The 17,160-nt window shown below is 37.1% G+C and overlaps 1 protein-coding gene across 6 annotated transcripts in view; it reads right to left on the bottom strand.

Annotated features, from left to right (window-relative positions):
- Positions 1-17,160, bottom strand: part of SCAPER (S-phase cyclin A associated protein in the ER) — a 616,772-nt gene that overhangs the window by 483,078 nt on the left and 116,534 nt on the right. For 4 of the 6 annotated variants that reach the window (XM_004468178.4, XM_004468179.4, XM_071214311.1 and 1 more), the window contains one exon: positions 4,488-4,685. In XM_004468178.4, the coding sequence (XP_004468235.1) occupies positions 4,488-4,685 (198 nt within the window). Of the gene's footprint in view, positions 1-1,070; positions 1,235-4,487; positions 4,686-17,160 lie in introns of those variants that run through there. The other 2 variants (XM_058294577.2, XM_071214313.1) reach the window with 1 other exon arrangement.

The raw sequence follows: 17,160 nt of genomic DNA, 5'->3' as shown, positions 1-17,160 counted from the left end.
ATCCTACCTCTAGGATTATCCTTCTCTCTACCTGAACCTATATTCCTCTTCTCCATCTCCATCTCCATCCTTTTCCCAATTTTTGTTTTGTTTTTACATGCCATACCTTTCAAAGCATTTTCCCATATTGCATTTGGATGCTTATTTTACTAGTTGAATTGAGAAACTCCAAGTTATTGAAATATAAACATAGACTACTTTTATATTTTCCCCCACAACTACTCAGTTAAATCCTAAATCTCCTGAGTATGCACAGTGAAAATGCATATTTCAGTCACATTCAATTTATCAAAGCATAGTTTTCAAATCCCACCTATGGACAACTTGCCTCATTAGCACAGGTGAGAATTACACAGCCTCTAGTGGATGCCTGTGGTGAGGAGGAGCATGGCTCACTCTCATTGGGTCTCTCCTCTCTCCCTTGCTCCTCCCTCTATTACATTCATAAACTTGAGTTCTCTGCCAGAAGTGGTGGCTGTGAGAAATAGAACAATATTTTACTTTTAAGAGCTCATCAGATATTAGTGATGGGTTGGCTACAGGTATCAGCTATTCTTTTCTAGAGGCTCATGTGATGTCGACTGCCAAAAGAGTCAAGTGCTTCCAGGAGGAGATGTGTTCCAGGTCTTTCTCTAATTCTGAGAAAGCCTAAGGTCAGTGGCTCCTACTGAGGTATGCAGTAGATAGTGCTCTCTGCATGGGTGGCATATGTGGTTCTCTAGGCAATATTTAGGTTCACCCTGGTTCCCTCTGCCCACTCAGTATCTGTCTGAATGCCATCAATTTTGTATATATTCAACTAGCCAAGTGCCCCCACTGGAAGCCCTTATGACTCCAACATCACTAATGCCCATGGCTCCTTAACTCACAAAAACTTTAAGACCCACTGGAGTTCTCTTTGTTTGATCACTGAGAACTCCCATTCTATATCCTTCACAGGCACATTTTCCTATGGTCCCCCCTTCAGGCCTGGCTGGCATGAACTACTCCACCAAATTGAAAGGGTAGCCACCCCTTCATTGTACACTCCCCCAAAAGGCAATCTCCTCCTAGTCCACCATATAGCTCACCTTGCAAGGGGATAGGGGAGATGGAGAAGTGATGGTTAGAGTATATATAGTTTTGTTAGTGTCATTTCTTAGCAAGTCATGCAGTGAATGTCATAACAGGCACTTCTTCAGACTCTGAAACTCAGGAGTTTAGTCTCTTCTGATCTGGACTCTGGTAGGCAATCCTAGGCAAAGAGGAAAAGTACCTTGCAACATTGTGTCAGGCTTATCATGTGAGTTACATAATACAGGTGTCATGGTATTTTATACAAAAATCACAGTAGTGATAAATCCTGTCAGTGCATCCACCTGCAAAATGAGGAAAACCCCCAGGTTACATGCCTCACAAAGATACTCCAAATGAGATAATGGATAGAAGTGCTTTGATGATGAAAATAAAGAAAAACAAAAACAAAAGGAGCTATAAGTTATTACATACTCAGCATGTGCTTAGACAAAATGTTAAACTGTACTTTTTATATCTCCTCCTGTAAGTCCTAGAGGGAGAGGGATAGAGCTGAGTATGAAAATAACTTTTACGCTCCCAGATTTTATTCTCAACATAAGCCTCTGAGCATTTTGACAAAGTACAAGGAAAGGAGAACACATCTCTACTCCTCTCTAGAAAACTTCTCCATCCCCCTAATCTACAATTTACACTTTTTTTTTTTTAATGTCACTCTATTTTTTTTTAAAGATTTTCTTTTTATTTCTCTCCCCGCCCCCCCCCCCCCCGCCCCCAGTTGTCTGTTTTCTGTGTTCATTTGCTGCGTGTTCTTGTTTTTGTCTGCTTCTGCTGCTGTCAGCAGCATGGGAATCTGTCTCTTTTTTTGTTGCGTCATCTCGCTGCGTCAACTCTCCATGTGTGCAGCACCATTCTTGGGCAGGCTGCACTTTCTTTCACGCTGGGTGGCTCTCCTTATAGAGTGCACTCCTTGCACGTGGGGCTCCCCTACGCGGGGGACACCCCTGTGTGGCACGGCACTCCTTGCGCACATCAGCACTGTGCATGGGCCAGCTCCACACGAGTCAAGGAGGCCCAGGGTTTGAAACGCAGACCTCCCATGTGGTAGATGGATGCCCTATCCACTGGGCCAAGTCCGCTTCCCTACACATATTTTTAATATTAAATTTTCACAAAACTTTGTGTGAATGAGTGACAAAGCCAGGGGAAAAAAGCTACACTGTGTTATGGTCATGTCTGGCTTCCTTGAAATGTAGTATCACAGACAGTTACAATAGTTTCTGCTCATCAGAAAGAGACACGACTTACTGGTCAGTCTCGCTTCTACAAAGAAGTACATGTTTACATTTGATTTCTTCTAGCAACCTTCTGTTATTTACTTTTTTGGAATTCCTTTTCCTATTTTTATTGTGGTAGCATATTATACAACACAAAAGTTCCCATTTTAACCACTTTCACATATAGAACTAAATGATGTTAATTACTTTCACAATATTGTTCTACCATCACCACCATTCATTACCAAAACTTTTTCATCAACTCAAACAGAAAACTCTGCAGCCATTAAGCAATAACTTCTCATTCCCCACTCTCATCTCCGGGTACCTGAAATGTACTTTCTGTCTCTATGTATTTGCTTATTCTAGGTATTTCATATAAGTAGAATCATACAAATATTTGTCCTTTTGTGTCTGCCTTATTTCATTCAACATGTTGTCTTCAAGGTTCAGCCATCTTGTAGGCCGATCAGAAAGAAGTTCATTCCTTTTTATGGCTGAATAATAATCCATTGTATGTATATACCAAATTTTGTTCATCTATTTACCTTTTGATGGACAGTGGGCTGTTTCTACCTTTGGGCTATTGTGAATAATGCTGCTATGAACGAAAGGGTGCAAATATTCTGTTTAAGTCCTTATTTTGAATTCTCTGGGGTATATACCTAGAACTGGAATTGCTGGTTCATATGATAATTCCATGTTTAACTATCTGAAGAACCACCAACAGTTCCACAATAGTTATATCATTTTTATATTCCTACCAGCAATGTACAAGTGTTCTTATTTATCCTTGCCAATGCTTGTTATTTTCTTTTTCATTGTTTTAAATAATTGCCATCCTGGTGGATGTGAAGCGGTATCTCATTGTGGTTTTGATTTGCATTTCCCTGATGGCTAATAATGCTGAGCATCTTTTATGTGTTTATTGGCTATTTGTATATCTTCTTCATCAACTTTTTCTTATTTTTAAATGCAAAATCAAAGAATCTGCAAGGATGATCTAGAGATTTTCTAGTCTTGAATGCTCATTTTATAGAAGAAACTATAACCCAAAACCAAGTCCAGTAGTGCCTTCTACCACAACATGCTGACCCACACTCCAAAAATATTAAAAATATTATTCTTAAAACATACAATGTTTTCACATCCTGATAGAAACAAATACTAATGTGACAACCAAACCATGAATTTGGATGATTTTGATTACTGTTCGTTCTGAAACCTGCTTTGGATGAATTGTATTTTTGTTAGTCTAAAACTAACTGGGAAATTTGGCTGTTTACAATTTAAGAGAAAATGCAGCTGCTGTCTCAATATATAACTTTTCTTTGACCCTTCATATATTTCAAAGGTTAAATAATAAATTCCAGGGTTTTCAACTATGTTCACTATAGAAACAATAAGTTACCACCTCTTTAATATTTCTATGAAGATGTATCATTATAGTTTTTCTAAAAATAATTTTATTCAGTATAAAGTAACACAGTATATAATATTTATTTACTAAAAGTCCTGCTTTTTTGTGGCTTTTTAGAGAAAGACTATGCAGTGTATCTGTTTAATATCCTATTACAAACACAAGGTTATCTAAAATTAGAAAATACCACCTTACAATGACATCCCAATCCCACCCAGGATTTGTTTACGGTTAGCCATCAATCTCACTTTTCCCTGACTAGAGTGAATTAGAAGAGTGATAACTATCTCAACAGTAAAGGAGCAATGTCTAATTAAAGACATTAAACATGAAACCAAAGAATGTCAAAACCTCACTAGTGCCACCTGCAGCACCAACGAAGAATGCAGATGAGAGAGTTTTCAAATTACAGACATAAAATAAACACATGCACATATATGCACATATATGATTGTGTGTATGTTTGTGCATATCCCTTGATTCATTGTCCAAGATTATGTATCAATGCAAACTTTCTACCACATCTTTTTCTGAATATAAAAGTACAGAACTAGGGTATTACCTAAAAAAAAAAAAGGCACTCTTCAAAAAAATTCTGAAGCATAATGCTGATTTTAGTACACTGATCAAAAGCAAAGCTTCTAACAAGAGATAATGAAGTAAAAGTATAGAGAATTTATTAACACCAAAAAAGTGAGGTAAATAATCAAGTCAGGTATACAAAAATTGGAGGATTTAATTTCAAATGGATTACAAAGCCTCAAAGCAAATCTTACCTTACACTCCACCACACTCTGATCTGATTCACAAGTTACGTAGATTTCATCTACTGCCCGGCGAAGATTGTCAAAAAGAAATGCCCAGTATCGCGCTCTTAGATCAATTTTTCGAGGGTGTCTTGTTTTAGTGGGACTTTTATCAAAGTGTTTATCTCCAGTTGCAGATGACGTTATTTTGCAGTCTATTGCAGCATTCTGGTGAAATAAAATAAAGCATGAAAAATATATAAATAAGACCTCCAAGGATTGGATTTTTGTATAAAATATATTTTTTCAACATAAATACTTTCAAACAGGACATTCTTCTTTTCAGCTTATATCATATCACACCAAATTCATCAAAAACAAAGCTTCTCATCTTAAACAAAAGAGGTGGATTCATAACATTAATTTCTACTTCAGACACACCTTAGTGAAGTTCAGTATGACTTCAACAGTGAATAGACCCTTAGCCAAAAAGGGCACTAAACTCATTCCTGATTTGCTTGAACACACATATGGCATGTTTATACATACTCACAAACAATAAATAGTACATTACAAGATTTTGGAATTGTTTAAATACGTATTTTTTATTTAGAAATGTCATGTTAGATTCAATGTTTTACTTTTACCTTAAACCACTTTCCCACTAAAAGAAAAAATACATAGGAAAAAATTTACTAGGAAAAACATCTGAAAGAATTAGTACAGCCAAGAATCAGCTGCAGAGCAGACCAACCAAATAAATTAACTTTAGTGTTCACGTGACCCAATCTTTCTTCAGTTCAAGGTGACTTTGAAAACACGAAATTATACTCTACAGTTTTATAGACTTTACTGTAGACTCATACCCACAAAAATAAAAGCATGATATAAAGGCCTGAATTCAAAATGCAAACTTGAAGCTTCTCACAAGTACAAAGAAGATAAGAAGCTTCTTATCTGTCTGTGGCTACTTAAATTGGGAGAGAAAAAATTAAATACTCACCTCCTAGAACAGTTAGTTAGAGCAACAAGCAATTCCTTGTTTATTCAGGGTTTTTTGTTTGTTTTAGTTATTTGTTTTCTTTTTTTTTTTTTTAAGATTTATTTACTTTTTGTATTTCTCTCCCCTTCCCCTCTCTCCCCCCCAGTTGTCTGCTCTCTGTGTCTATTTACTGTGTTCTTCTGTGACCACTTCTATCCTTATCAGCGGCACCGGGAATCTGTATTTCTTTTTTCTTTTTTTTAAAGATTTATTTTATTTATTTCTCTCCCCTTTCCCCCCCTCCCCCAGTTGTCTGTTCTCTGTGTCTATTTGCTGCCTGTTCTTCTTTGTCCATTTCTGTTGTTGTCAGCAGCACGAGAATCTGTGTTTCTTTTCGTTGCATCATCTTTTGTCAGCTCTCCGTGTGTGCGGTGCCATTCTTGGGCAGGCTGCACTTTCTTTCGTGCTGGGCGGCTCTCCTTACGGGGTGCACTCCTTCCACGTGGGGCTCCCCTATGCGGGGCACACCCCTGGGTGGCAGGGTGCTCCTTGCGCACATCAGCACTGCGCACGGGCCAGCTGCACACGGCTCAAGGAGGCCCGGGGTTTGAACTGCGGACCTCCCACGTGGTAGGCAGATGCCCTAACCACTGGGCCAAGTCCGCTTTCCTTGTTTTCTTTTTAATAGAGGAATCCCAGAGTAGGAATATTTGAAACAGAGGTTAATACCCACACTGTTTTGTTTTAGGTCCAGGCTTTCAACATAAACTGACTACCATACCTCATAAAAATCTTTTATAGCCCATCTTGGGCTTATTTAGAACCATCACCAGCAAAAACAAACAAACAAAAACAAACAACATGCTCACACACACCTACATGGAGTTGCTCCACATTCAAGGTAGGAGTGCCACATTTAGCAAATAAAAATAAGCAAATGTTATAAATAACAGATCCCAAATTCTCAGTCACAATGGGAAAGGCCATCATCTTATCAACTTTCAAGCAATAAAATTTAAATAATTTTCAACAACTCACAAAACCTATGCCTCAACTGTTCTTTTGGTTCTTTCTATGATAACTATGGCAAACATAATTTGGACTAAGCTCCTTGGACTGAACCAACTCAAAACCCTATTTGACCATCTTCTGTCCCAGAAGCAAAGATTTCTTCTATTCATGGTTTTGCTGATAACTATGAAAATAACAACAATTTATACAGGAGTATATATCATAAATCAACTTCACATAATTTACTGACCTCCTCAATACACTTTTTAGTAGGTATTATTAGTTCCACATTGTCAATTAGAAAATTGAGGCTCAGAGGCTAAGTAATTTGTTCAAGGTCAGAAAGATATAGGAGACCATCTTTCAGCTAGAGCTCTATAATTCTGTTAGCTTCCCACTACAATGCAGCCACAGCGCTTTCTAACAGCCCTTTACCAGATGTTCCAGAGTACCTCAATTCTCTGGTCTCTTTTGTATATACCATCCAAACATAAAATTAACTTGGGAAGTTTCCTAAACTATACCTTCTCCAGAGAGTTTTCTCTGCATTGATCAGCAAAGGGTTACTAGCTTCCTTTGAACCTGACACAAATCTTACCATGAAATTCTCAAATTTTTTTATGTTTCATCTTTACCCAATTATATATTTACATGTACTCTATCCATAAAATGTGTAGAAGATTTTTACTATCCTTTTTTTTTAAAAGCAAAGAAACAAAAGGCAGTTTTTAAATTAGTCATTCTGTTACCACAGTATATTCAACTGTCTTTTTCAGACTTAACTAACAACTCTTACTACCCATGTACAGTCTTGTTCCCTGAACAAGCCCCCACTCATTCATCTTCTTTCTTTTTGTGCGTGTTGTTCCCTCTTCCTGCATAGGCCTTCTCCCACATCAGCACCCAGCTCAGAAGTCACCTCTTTGCAAAGCCCTCACCAACTGCACTATCCTTTCTTAATAAGGCAGAATAGGTAATACTGCTTTGAGGGTCAGATGTTTCTGTTCTGTGTTTCTGCTGTACCTGAGGCTTTTTATTAGCAGTAATTCCCAGAAGGTAAAAACTATAGGCAGATAATTCCATCTGAAAGGCACTGTGCAATGGAAATCTGACATAACAAAAATAGCAATATTTTATATTTTATATGTATATCTATATGCATGTTTTTATTTTATAAAGGTCTTCTGAAAAGGGCAGAAGAAATAGTCAAAGAAATAATGAGAGAGAACCTCCCAAACTTAGCAAAAGACATCAATATGCACATCCAAGAAGCTCAGCAAACACCAAACAGGAAAAACATGAAGAATCACATGTGTAATCATATTGATTAAACTATCAAATGCAAAGGACAAGGAGAGAGTTAACATTGTAGACAACATGTTAGCATTAGATTGAGTACCGATTTCTTATCAAAAATCATGGAGGCAAGAAGGCAGTGGATTGAAATATTTAAAGTACTGAAGGAAAACAACAGCTAGCCAAGAATTTTATATTCAGAGAGACTCTTACAAAAATGAGGGAAAGATGAAGACATTCTCAGATAAACAAAAGCTGAGAAAGTTCATCACCACTAGACCTGTCCTACAAACAATGTTAAAGGGAGTTCTTCAGACTGAAACAAAGGACACTAGACAGTGGTTCAAAGCAACATAAAGAAATAAAAACTTGTAATAAAGGTAGTCATTTGGGTAATTATAAATGTCATTATTATTGAAATGTATTGTTTGGTATGTAACTCCACTTCTTACTTCCTACAGGAGCTAAAATTCATATATTATGTATAAAAAGTAATGATAAATCTATGTTTCAACATACAATGTACAAAGATAGAAGTGGCAATAAGTACAAAGAAAACTGTGGAGGAGGACACAGGTGTATAGGAAAAATATACGTGCATGCTGTAGAAGGAAAGTTGGTATGAAACCAAATATAACTGTTATATATTTAGGATATTAAACTTTAACCCTATGGTAATCACAAGGAAAACAGATGGAAGTCACATCTAGAAAGAAATGAGAAAACAATATGGTACAAGAAAGCAAATAAATACAAAAATAGGTTATAATGAAAGTTAGGGACAAAAACTGTATTAAGAGTTATGATGCATAAATAGTAAAATGGCAGAAGACAGACCTGCATTATCAGTAGCAACTTTAAATGAAAATGTATTAAGCTCTCCAGTCAAAAGGAAACGAATGGCAGAATAGATTAAAAAAAGCATGACCCAACTACATGCTGTCTGAAAGAGATTCATTTTCAAGTCAAAGATGGAAAAAATATACCATGCAAGTAGTAAGCAAAAGAGAGCTGAGTGGCTACACTAATATCAGATAAAATAGACTTTAAGTTAAAAACAGTTTCAAGGAATAAAGGTGATCATTACATACTGATAAAGGGGACAATTCAACAGAAAGAAGCAATAATCATAAATATTTATGCACTTAAACAGCAGAGTCCCAAAATACATGAAGCAAAAACTGACAGATTTGAAGGGACAAATTGACAGTTCTACATTAATAGTAGGAGGCTTTAATACACCACTCTCAATAACGAATAGAAAAAATTAATAATAATGGATAGAGCATCTAGTCAGAAGATCAACAGGGAAGTACAGGACTTGAATGATACACTAAACCAACTAGACCTAACAGACATATATAGAACACTGCACCCAAAGAAAGCAGAATACACATTCTTCTGGAGTGTACATGGATCATTTTCCAGGATACAATATATGTGGGGTCACAAAACAAGTCTTAATAAATTCAAAAATACTGAAATCATACAATGTATAATCTCTGACCACAATGGAAAGAAGCAAGAAGTTAACAGAGGGAAAAAGGGAAAAATCACAAATATGTAGAAATTAAACAAAATACTCTTAACCAATGGGCTAAAAAGGAAATCAGAGGTGAAATTAGGAAATATCTTGAGGTGAATGAAAATGAAAATAGCACATAACATAACAAACCTTGTGGGATACAGCAAAGGGAGTGCTGAGAGGGAAATTTATTACTCTAAAAGCTTACATTAAAAAAGAAGGAAGACTTCAAATCAGAGACCTAACCTTCAAAACTGGGAAAATTAGAAAAAGAAAAGCAAGCAGAAGGAAGGAAAGAATGAAAACTTCTATAGTGCGGACAAATGAAATGGATAACAAAAATACAAAGAATCAACAAAATCAAAATCTTGTTCTTTGAAAAGATCAACAAAATCAACAATTTTTAGATTAACTGACAAAGAAAAATAGAGAATGCAAAAACTAAAATCAGAAATGAAAGCAAGGACATTACTACTCACCCTACAGAAATAAAAAGGCCTATAAAAGAATACTCTGAACAACTGTACACCAACAAATTAGACAATCTAGATGAAATGAACAAATTCTTAGAAACACACAACCGACCTGCATTGACTCAAGAAGAAACAGAAGGTCTCAAGAAACCAATTACTAGTAAAGAAATTAAATCTGTAATCAAAAAACTTCCAACAAAGAAAAGCCCAGGACCAGATGGCTTCACAGGAGACTTCTACCAAACATTACAAGAAGAATTGGCTCCAATTCTACACAAATTTGAGAGCAGGAAACACTCCCTAACTCATTCTATAAGGCCAACATGACCCTCACACTGAAGTTGGATAAAAATACCACAAGAAAAAAAAACTACAGACCAATATCCCTTATTACTCTAGACATGAAAATGTTCAAGAAAATATGAGCAAACCAAATCCAAGATCATATCAAAAGAATTATATACCATGATCAAGTACAACTTATCACTGGTATGCAAGGTTGGCCCAATATAAGAAAATCAATTAATGTAATTAACCACATTAACAGAATGGTGGGAAAAAGATAAATGGGACCTTATCAATATTAAAAAACTTTTGCACCTCATAAGACTTCAGCATGAAAGTAAAACAACAACCTACACAATTTGAGAAATTATTTGGAAATCATATATCTGATAAAGGATTAATAGCCAACATTTTAAAAATATTTCAACTTAACAACAACAAAAAAAACACACAATTTTTAAAATGGGCAAAAGACTTATACATCTCTCTAAAGAAGATATACAAATGGTCAGAAAGCACATGAAAAGATGCTCAACATCACTAGCCATCAGGGGAATGCAAATCAAAACCACAATGAGGGGAAGGAGACTTGGCCCAGTGGTTAGGGCGTCTGTCTATCACATGGGAGTTCCGCAGTTCAAACCCCAGGCCTCCTTGACCTGTGTGGAGCTGGCCCACGTGCAGTGCTGATGCGTGCAAGGAGTGCCATGCCACGCAGGGGTGTCCCCGCACTGGGGAGCCCCATGTGCAAGGAGTATGCCCCATAAGGAGAGTTGCCCAGTGTGAAAGAAAGTGCAGCCTGCCCAGGAATGGCGACACACACACAGAGAGACACAACAAGATGAAGCAACAAAAAGAAACACAGATTCTTGTGCCGCTGACAACAACAGAAGCGGACAAAGAACACACAGCAAATAGACACAGAGAACAGACACCTGGGGCAGGGGGGAGTAGGGGAGAGAAATAAATAAAAAATTAAAAATACAATGAAAAAATTTTAAAAATCCAAATTGCCTAAAAAAAACCACACACACAATGAGATACCATTTCACACACATCAGAATGGCTGCTATTTTAAAAAGGGAAAATAAAAATGTTGGATAGGCTACAAAGAAATAGAAACACTCATTCATTGCTGGGGGCAATGTACAATATAGCTGCTGTGGAAGACAGTTGTCAGTTCCTCAAAAAGCTAAATATAGAACTACCATATGATCCAGCAATCCAGTAGGTATATACCCAAAAGAACTGAAAGCAGGGAATTGAACAGATATTTGCACACCAATTTTCATAGTGGCAGTATTCATATTTGTCAAAAGATGGAAGTAACCCAAGTGTCCATCAACTGATGAATGGGTAAATAAAATGTGGTATATAAACACAATGGAATATTATTGTCATAAAAAGGAACGAAATCCTGATATCTGCGGCAACATGGCTGTACCTTGAAGATATCATGTTGAGTGAAATAAGCCAGACACAAAAAAACAAATATTGTATGATTTCACTGATTTGAAACAATTAAAATAAGCAAACTCATAAAGTCAGTATCTAGAATAGAGGTTATTAGGGGATGGGGTGGAATAGGGAATGGGAAGTTAAGGCTTAAAATATATAGGGTTCCTATTTGTTAACAGCGGAAATGTTTTGGTAATGGACAGTGATGATGGTAGTACAACACTGTGAAAATAATTAACAGGACTGAAATCTATATCTGAAAATGTTTAAAAGGGGAAAATGCTAGATGGTAAACATGGTAGCAAAATAAAAAGTTTTTTAAAGAAATTCATGGATCTATACTACTACACAACAGTGAACTCTAAGTTAAATCATGGACTTCAATTAATAGTACAATTATAAAATATTGCTATCATCAATTGTAACAAATGTACCACACCAATGCAAGGTGTTGGTGGTAGAAACTTAGCCTAGTGATATATATTGTCTAAGAGTTATCTCTTGCAAACCTCCTTGTTACTCAAAAGTGGCCTCCCTTTAAGTCAAACTCAGCATATAAACTCACTGCCTTCCCCCCAACATGGGACATGACTCCCTGGGGATGAGCCTCCCTGGCACTGAGGGATTATTACAAATCATCAACTAGCAATGCATTTGGAAAAAGTCCTCAACCAAAAGGGGGAAATCCTAAATACCAAAGAGCTTTCACGGCTAAGAGATTTCAAAGTGAGTTGGGAGGTCATCGCAGAGGTTACACTTATGCAAGTCTCAGGAAGATCTCACTGACTGCCACAGTAAATAGTGCCTCAAGAGTGCTCTAGAGTATGTGGACACTATAGGCAGGGAAGACAATCCCACGAAATCAGCATCCCACCAGTGGGCCTTACCCTGGAATATGTGTTAACCTAACTCCTCAATATAAAAGTTAAACTCATCTATAATTTCCTTACATATAGTCCATAGACCTTCTGCCCCTTTTATTTGAACCTATAATTAAATATATATCCCAGAGACTTAAATCTTTGGACTATTCATATCCCAATTGAGCCCTGAATCTCAGCAGAGTTGCAACCAATACCTCCTCTGCAGTTCACTGGACTCTCCCAGGAAAACTAACAAAATGATGATGATGGACAATGCCCACCCCAAAAGACAGAGTAACTGCAAGCAAGACAGTTTCAACTACCTGCCCCATGGGATCTAAGCACCCTATCAACTGGAAACAGAGTGAGCATCATCATCCCAAAATCCTCAAGATTGAGGAATGTACAAACATAAGGGGGAATGCAACTATGGACCAAAGTAGACTTATTTTTATTCTAGTAATGGAATAACTCACAACATTTATATAAAGATAGTGGTCACTAGAGATTCTGAGGGGAGAGGGAAGAACAGGTGTAATATGGGGTATTTGGGGGACACTGGAATTGTCCTGCATGATGTTTCAATGACAGATATTGGCCATTATACATTTTGTCAAAACCTTTAAAATTGTACAGTGCAAAGTGTAAACCATAATGTAAACTATAGACCATGGTTAGTAGCAACACGTCAGTATTTGTTCATGAATTGTAACAAATGTACCACGCTAATTAAAGACATTATTAATAGGGGGAAATGTGAGAGGGGGAGGGGGTGGGTAAATGACAATCTCCTATATTTTCAATGTAACTTTTCTGTAATCTAAAACTACTTTAAAAATAATGAAAAAACAATTTTTTAAAAAGTGTTGGTGATAGGGTAGTGTGTGGGAATCATGTATTTTATGCATGTTTGTTTTGTAAACCCACAACTTCTCCCATAGAGAAAAATTTAATTAATAGTAGCAATAATAATAATTGCAGCAGCAATACATAACATTCATGACATACTTTCTATGTGCCAGACAATGTGTTAAGTGCTTTCTATACAGTTATGCTTAATTTAATCTCTGCAACAATTTTATAATTACAGGTACTTTTATCATCTCCGTTTAACAGAGGTAGAAATAGAAATTTAGCTAAATGATGACTTCCAAGGTTTCATAATAAGTGGCAAAACCATGACTCTAAATCCACTTACTGTCCAACTGATACTACTTACTGTTACATGTAACTGCTTTCCAGGACACCCAGGAGAAGACATATCCATCTAAATTTGTGGGAAAAGTTAAACTCATGTGAATCCTATGAGTTGATATTGCTTTAATTAATAAAAGAGTAAAAGAGGGAGTAAGAAAGAATGAGAGAAAGAAAGGGAAGGAGACAGGATTAGAAAAAGACAGGCAGATATTGAGATTTCTGATCCATTCCTCTCAGAGGAACTCATCAACTCCTCTGAGAATCTGACAAAACCTATGGATTTATCTCCAGAAAAATGCAAGTGAATATGTAAAATTCAACGTAGATTTTCCTGATGTTCATGGACCCCACCTTAAACCCCAGATTAAGAAGCTCTCTCCATGTATTTTGTAGGTATTTTTAATTATCTTAATCCCAAAAATGAAGATTTTCTTTTGGTGTCTTCTCCTCTTGAGATAGGACAGGTTCTTATATATGTAACTAATGGAAAATTAAATAAATAACTTATTCAAAATTATCAACACAACAGACCTCAGTACCTATTTTTTTCAATGTAATATGAATTAACAAATGCTTAAACCAATTTGTTTTTAACGAACTTTTCTCTACCATAAGAGAAATACATTTTCAATTCAGGAAATTTACAACAAACAGAAACAAAGAGAGAATCACTCATACTGCCACCATTCAAAGATATTCAAGGTTGAAACATTTTTTTCCCTTACTATATACCAGGTAGTCTTTTAAGTATTATACACATTTTAAATTAAACCACAAAATAAACCTATAAAGTAGATATTATCAATTCCATTTTGCAGGTGAAAATAATATAACTTAGTACACACTGCCCAGATTTTGTAACTATTCATATTGTGTCATTTTTGTTTCAGATATTTTTAATACTTAATGAAACATTTCAAATAAAATTGAAGTCTTCTTCCTTTCCCTTCCCACGCTTATTCCCTCTCCCCAATCTCCAGATGCACCTATCATGAATTTGGTATATACCCTTCCAAGTCAAGTTTCTTTTACTACATGTGTATGGAAACATAAGTAGGTCTGGGGAAAAGATCAGTTCATTTGGGACCTTTTTGGTTGAAGATATCTATTAATTTCTAAGTAGAAATGTCAAATAGGCAGCTGAAATGAATATACAAGCCTGAAATTAAGGACAGAGATATAAGCTAGCGATATATTCAAAAGTCACTGGTATATAAAAATGATATTTGAAGCCAGGAGTCTGGATACCAGGAAGAGTGTGAAAACAGAGAAAAGCAACAATGAGACCTGGTACACTCTAACACGAACTAGTTAAGAAGAGAAAAACCAGTAGAGATCGAACATTAATAATCAAGTAAAGAAAGCATGTCCTGGAATGCAAGTAAAGAGAGCACATCAACATCCAAGGGATCAACTTTGTCAAATGCTATTGATAGGTCAACTAAAATGAGGACTAAGATCTGACCATTGAGTTTAACAACACCACAAAGGTCATTAGTAACCTGGTCAAGAGCTCTTTCAGAAGAGCAAGGGGTACAAAAGTCTGATTAAGATGAAAGCTATAGCAGTATATTTGTATGCTGCTAACATTGCTCCAAGAGGCAAAATGCTGGTAACATTGCTTCAAGAGGCAAAAATTGAAACCACAAGAAAAAGGGGGTACAATTGTCGGACCAACAACCTTGAAAATGTGGGAATACATGAGGGATCTAGTGCACAGATTCAAGACTTAAGTTTAAGCATGTTCTATTTATCTACAGTGAAAGACAGCAGACTGCATAGGTCAAGGTGGAGGTAGGCTAGAAGATGTGGTAGTGGAAGCATGTGGAAGTTCTCTTCTGTTTCTTCTATTTTCTCAGCAAAATAGGAAATAAGACCATCAGTTGAGAGTGATGATAGAGGAGTGAAGGCTTGAGAGCTTGAAGGGAGATGAGAAGAAATGAAGTAGACTTTGAGAATGGGACACTGAATGCCTAGGGAAACATAGTAGGACTTTGGGACAGTACTCTCCACTTGAAATTATTGGTCTTGAAGGTAAAAAGAGCCTCGTCAACATGACTGGTACTCCACCCATGTTCAAATGCATCAAGTGCACAGCAGAATAGGAAGAAAGAACAGCTCTATCAAACACAAACTGCTGAGGTTCAGGGTAGCCAGACAGTTGAGAGGGTATACAAGGAAGTGATTATGATGACAGATAAACCACAGAATCTCAGGGCAATTTCCAGGGAAGTGAAGACATATGGAGGGTGAGGGGTGTGACAGAGTGGTAGGATCTAAAAATTACAGATTCTATGGAGTTAAAGAATTAATGGAATTGGGGTAGTAATGTAGAAAAGAGAGATGGTGACAAGTAGAAGAGGGATGGCTGAGAATGAGATTACAGATGGAGGGGGCAACTGTTAGTAAGAACAAGGCAAGGGTCTGACCATGGAAATAAATAGAAGACAAGACTGTTGGAAGAGAGAAATTCAAAAAACTGAAAGGACAGCAGTCATACTGAAAAATGTGTAGTAAGCCAGAAACAGGCAAAGTTTGACTTCAACGAGGAGGAGGAGCAAATGGTTTCGTCTGATGGCATGAACTTTGAATCTGAGCGTTTTAGGAAAATGGAGGGAGAACTGTCTGAAATGCCAGGAAAGAGCAAGCAGGAAGCCTAACCCATCTTCAGAACGAGTGACAGGAGTGTTGTAGAGGAAAAAACACCACTACTTAAAAAGACTATGGGGGAAGCAGTATCTTCAGAGGTAAGTTGGGATTTAGTTAGAACAAGAATACGAAGGAAATACTCAGAGAAGAGAGGAAGAGAGTGAGGACACAGGATTTTGCTAATGATAGAAATAATTCTAGAGGACAAAGTAGTAAGGTTTCACAAGTAGTCAAGAGGTATTTCCCTGGTTACTACTAAAATGGAGTTCTTTTCCCAGATTTAAGCCATTCAAGTTTCCTTCGGGAAGGGGGCGCTATTTGTCTTTTTCTGGATGATTTAAGTTTCCTATAAATTCTTTTTTTCTTTAATTTCTCTCCCCTAACCCCTCCCCCACCCAAGTTGTCTGTTCTCTGTGTCCATTCACTGTGTGTTCTTCTGTGACTACTTCCATCCTTATCAGCAGCACCGGGAATCGGTGTTTCTTTTTGTTGCATCATCTTGGTGTTGTTGCATCATCTTGGTGTTTCAGCTCTCCGTGAGTGTGGCGCCACTCCTGGGCAGGCCGCACCTTCTCTCGCACTGGGTGGCTCTCCTTAAGGGGGCACACGCCCCACGCGTGGGCCTCCCCTACGCGGGGGGCACCCCTGCGTGGCATGGCACTTCCTGCACGCATCAGCGCTGCACATGGGCGGCTCCACACGGGTCCAGGAGGCCCAGGGTTTGAACCGTGGACCTCCCATGTGGTAGACAGATACCCTATGCACTGGGCCAAGTCCGCTTCTCCTTATAAATTCTTGATACAATATATGTGTTATCTTCTCCAAGTCTGTCTCATCTTTAACTTTGTTTTACTGGATTTTTTAGTATATAAACAATTTTTATATAGCATGCTTGATTCGTATCTTCCTTCTGAGTTGTGCTTTTTGTCAAGTCTCAGAGAGCCTCTGCTAATTCAAGGTCATA

The sequence above is a fragment of the Dasypus novemcinctus genome, chromosome 3 (genome assembly GCF_030445035.2).
Source record: "Dasypus novemcinctus isolate mDasNov1 chromosome 3, mDasNov1.1.hap2, whole genome shotgun sequence".
NCBI classification, from domain to species: Eukaryota; Metazoa; Chordata; class Mammalia; order Cingulata; family Dasypodidae; genus Dasypus; species Dasypus novemcinctus.
This window is presented reverse-complemented; position numbering and strand designations above follow the sequence as displayed.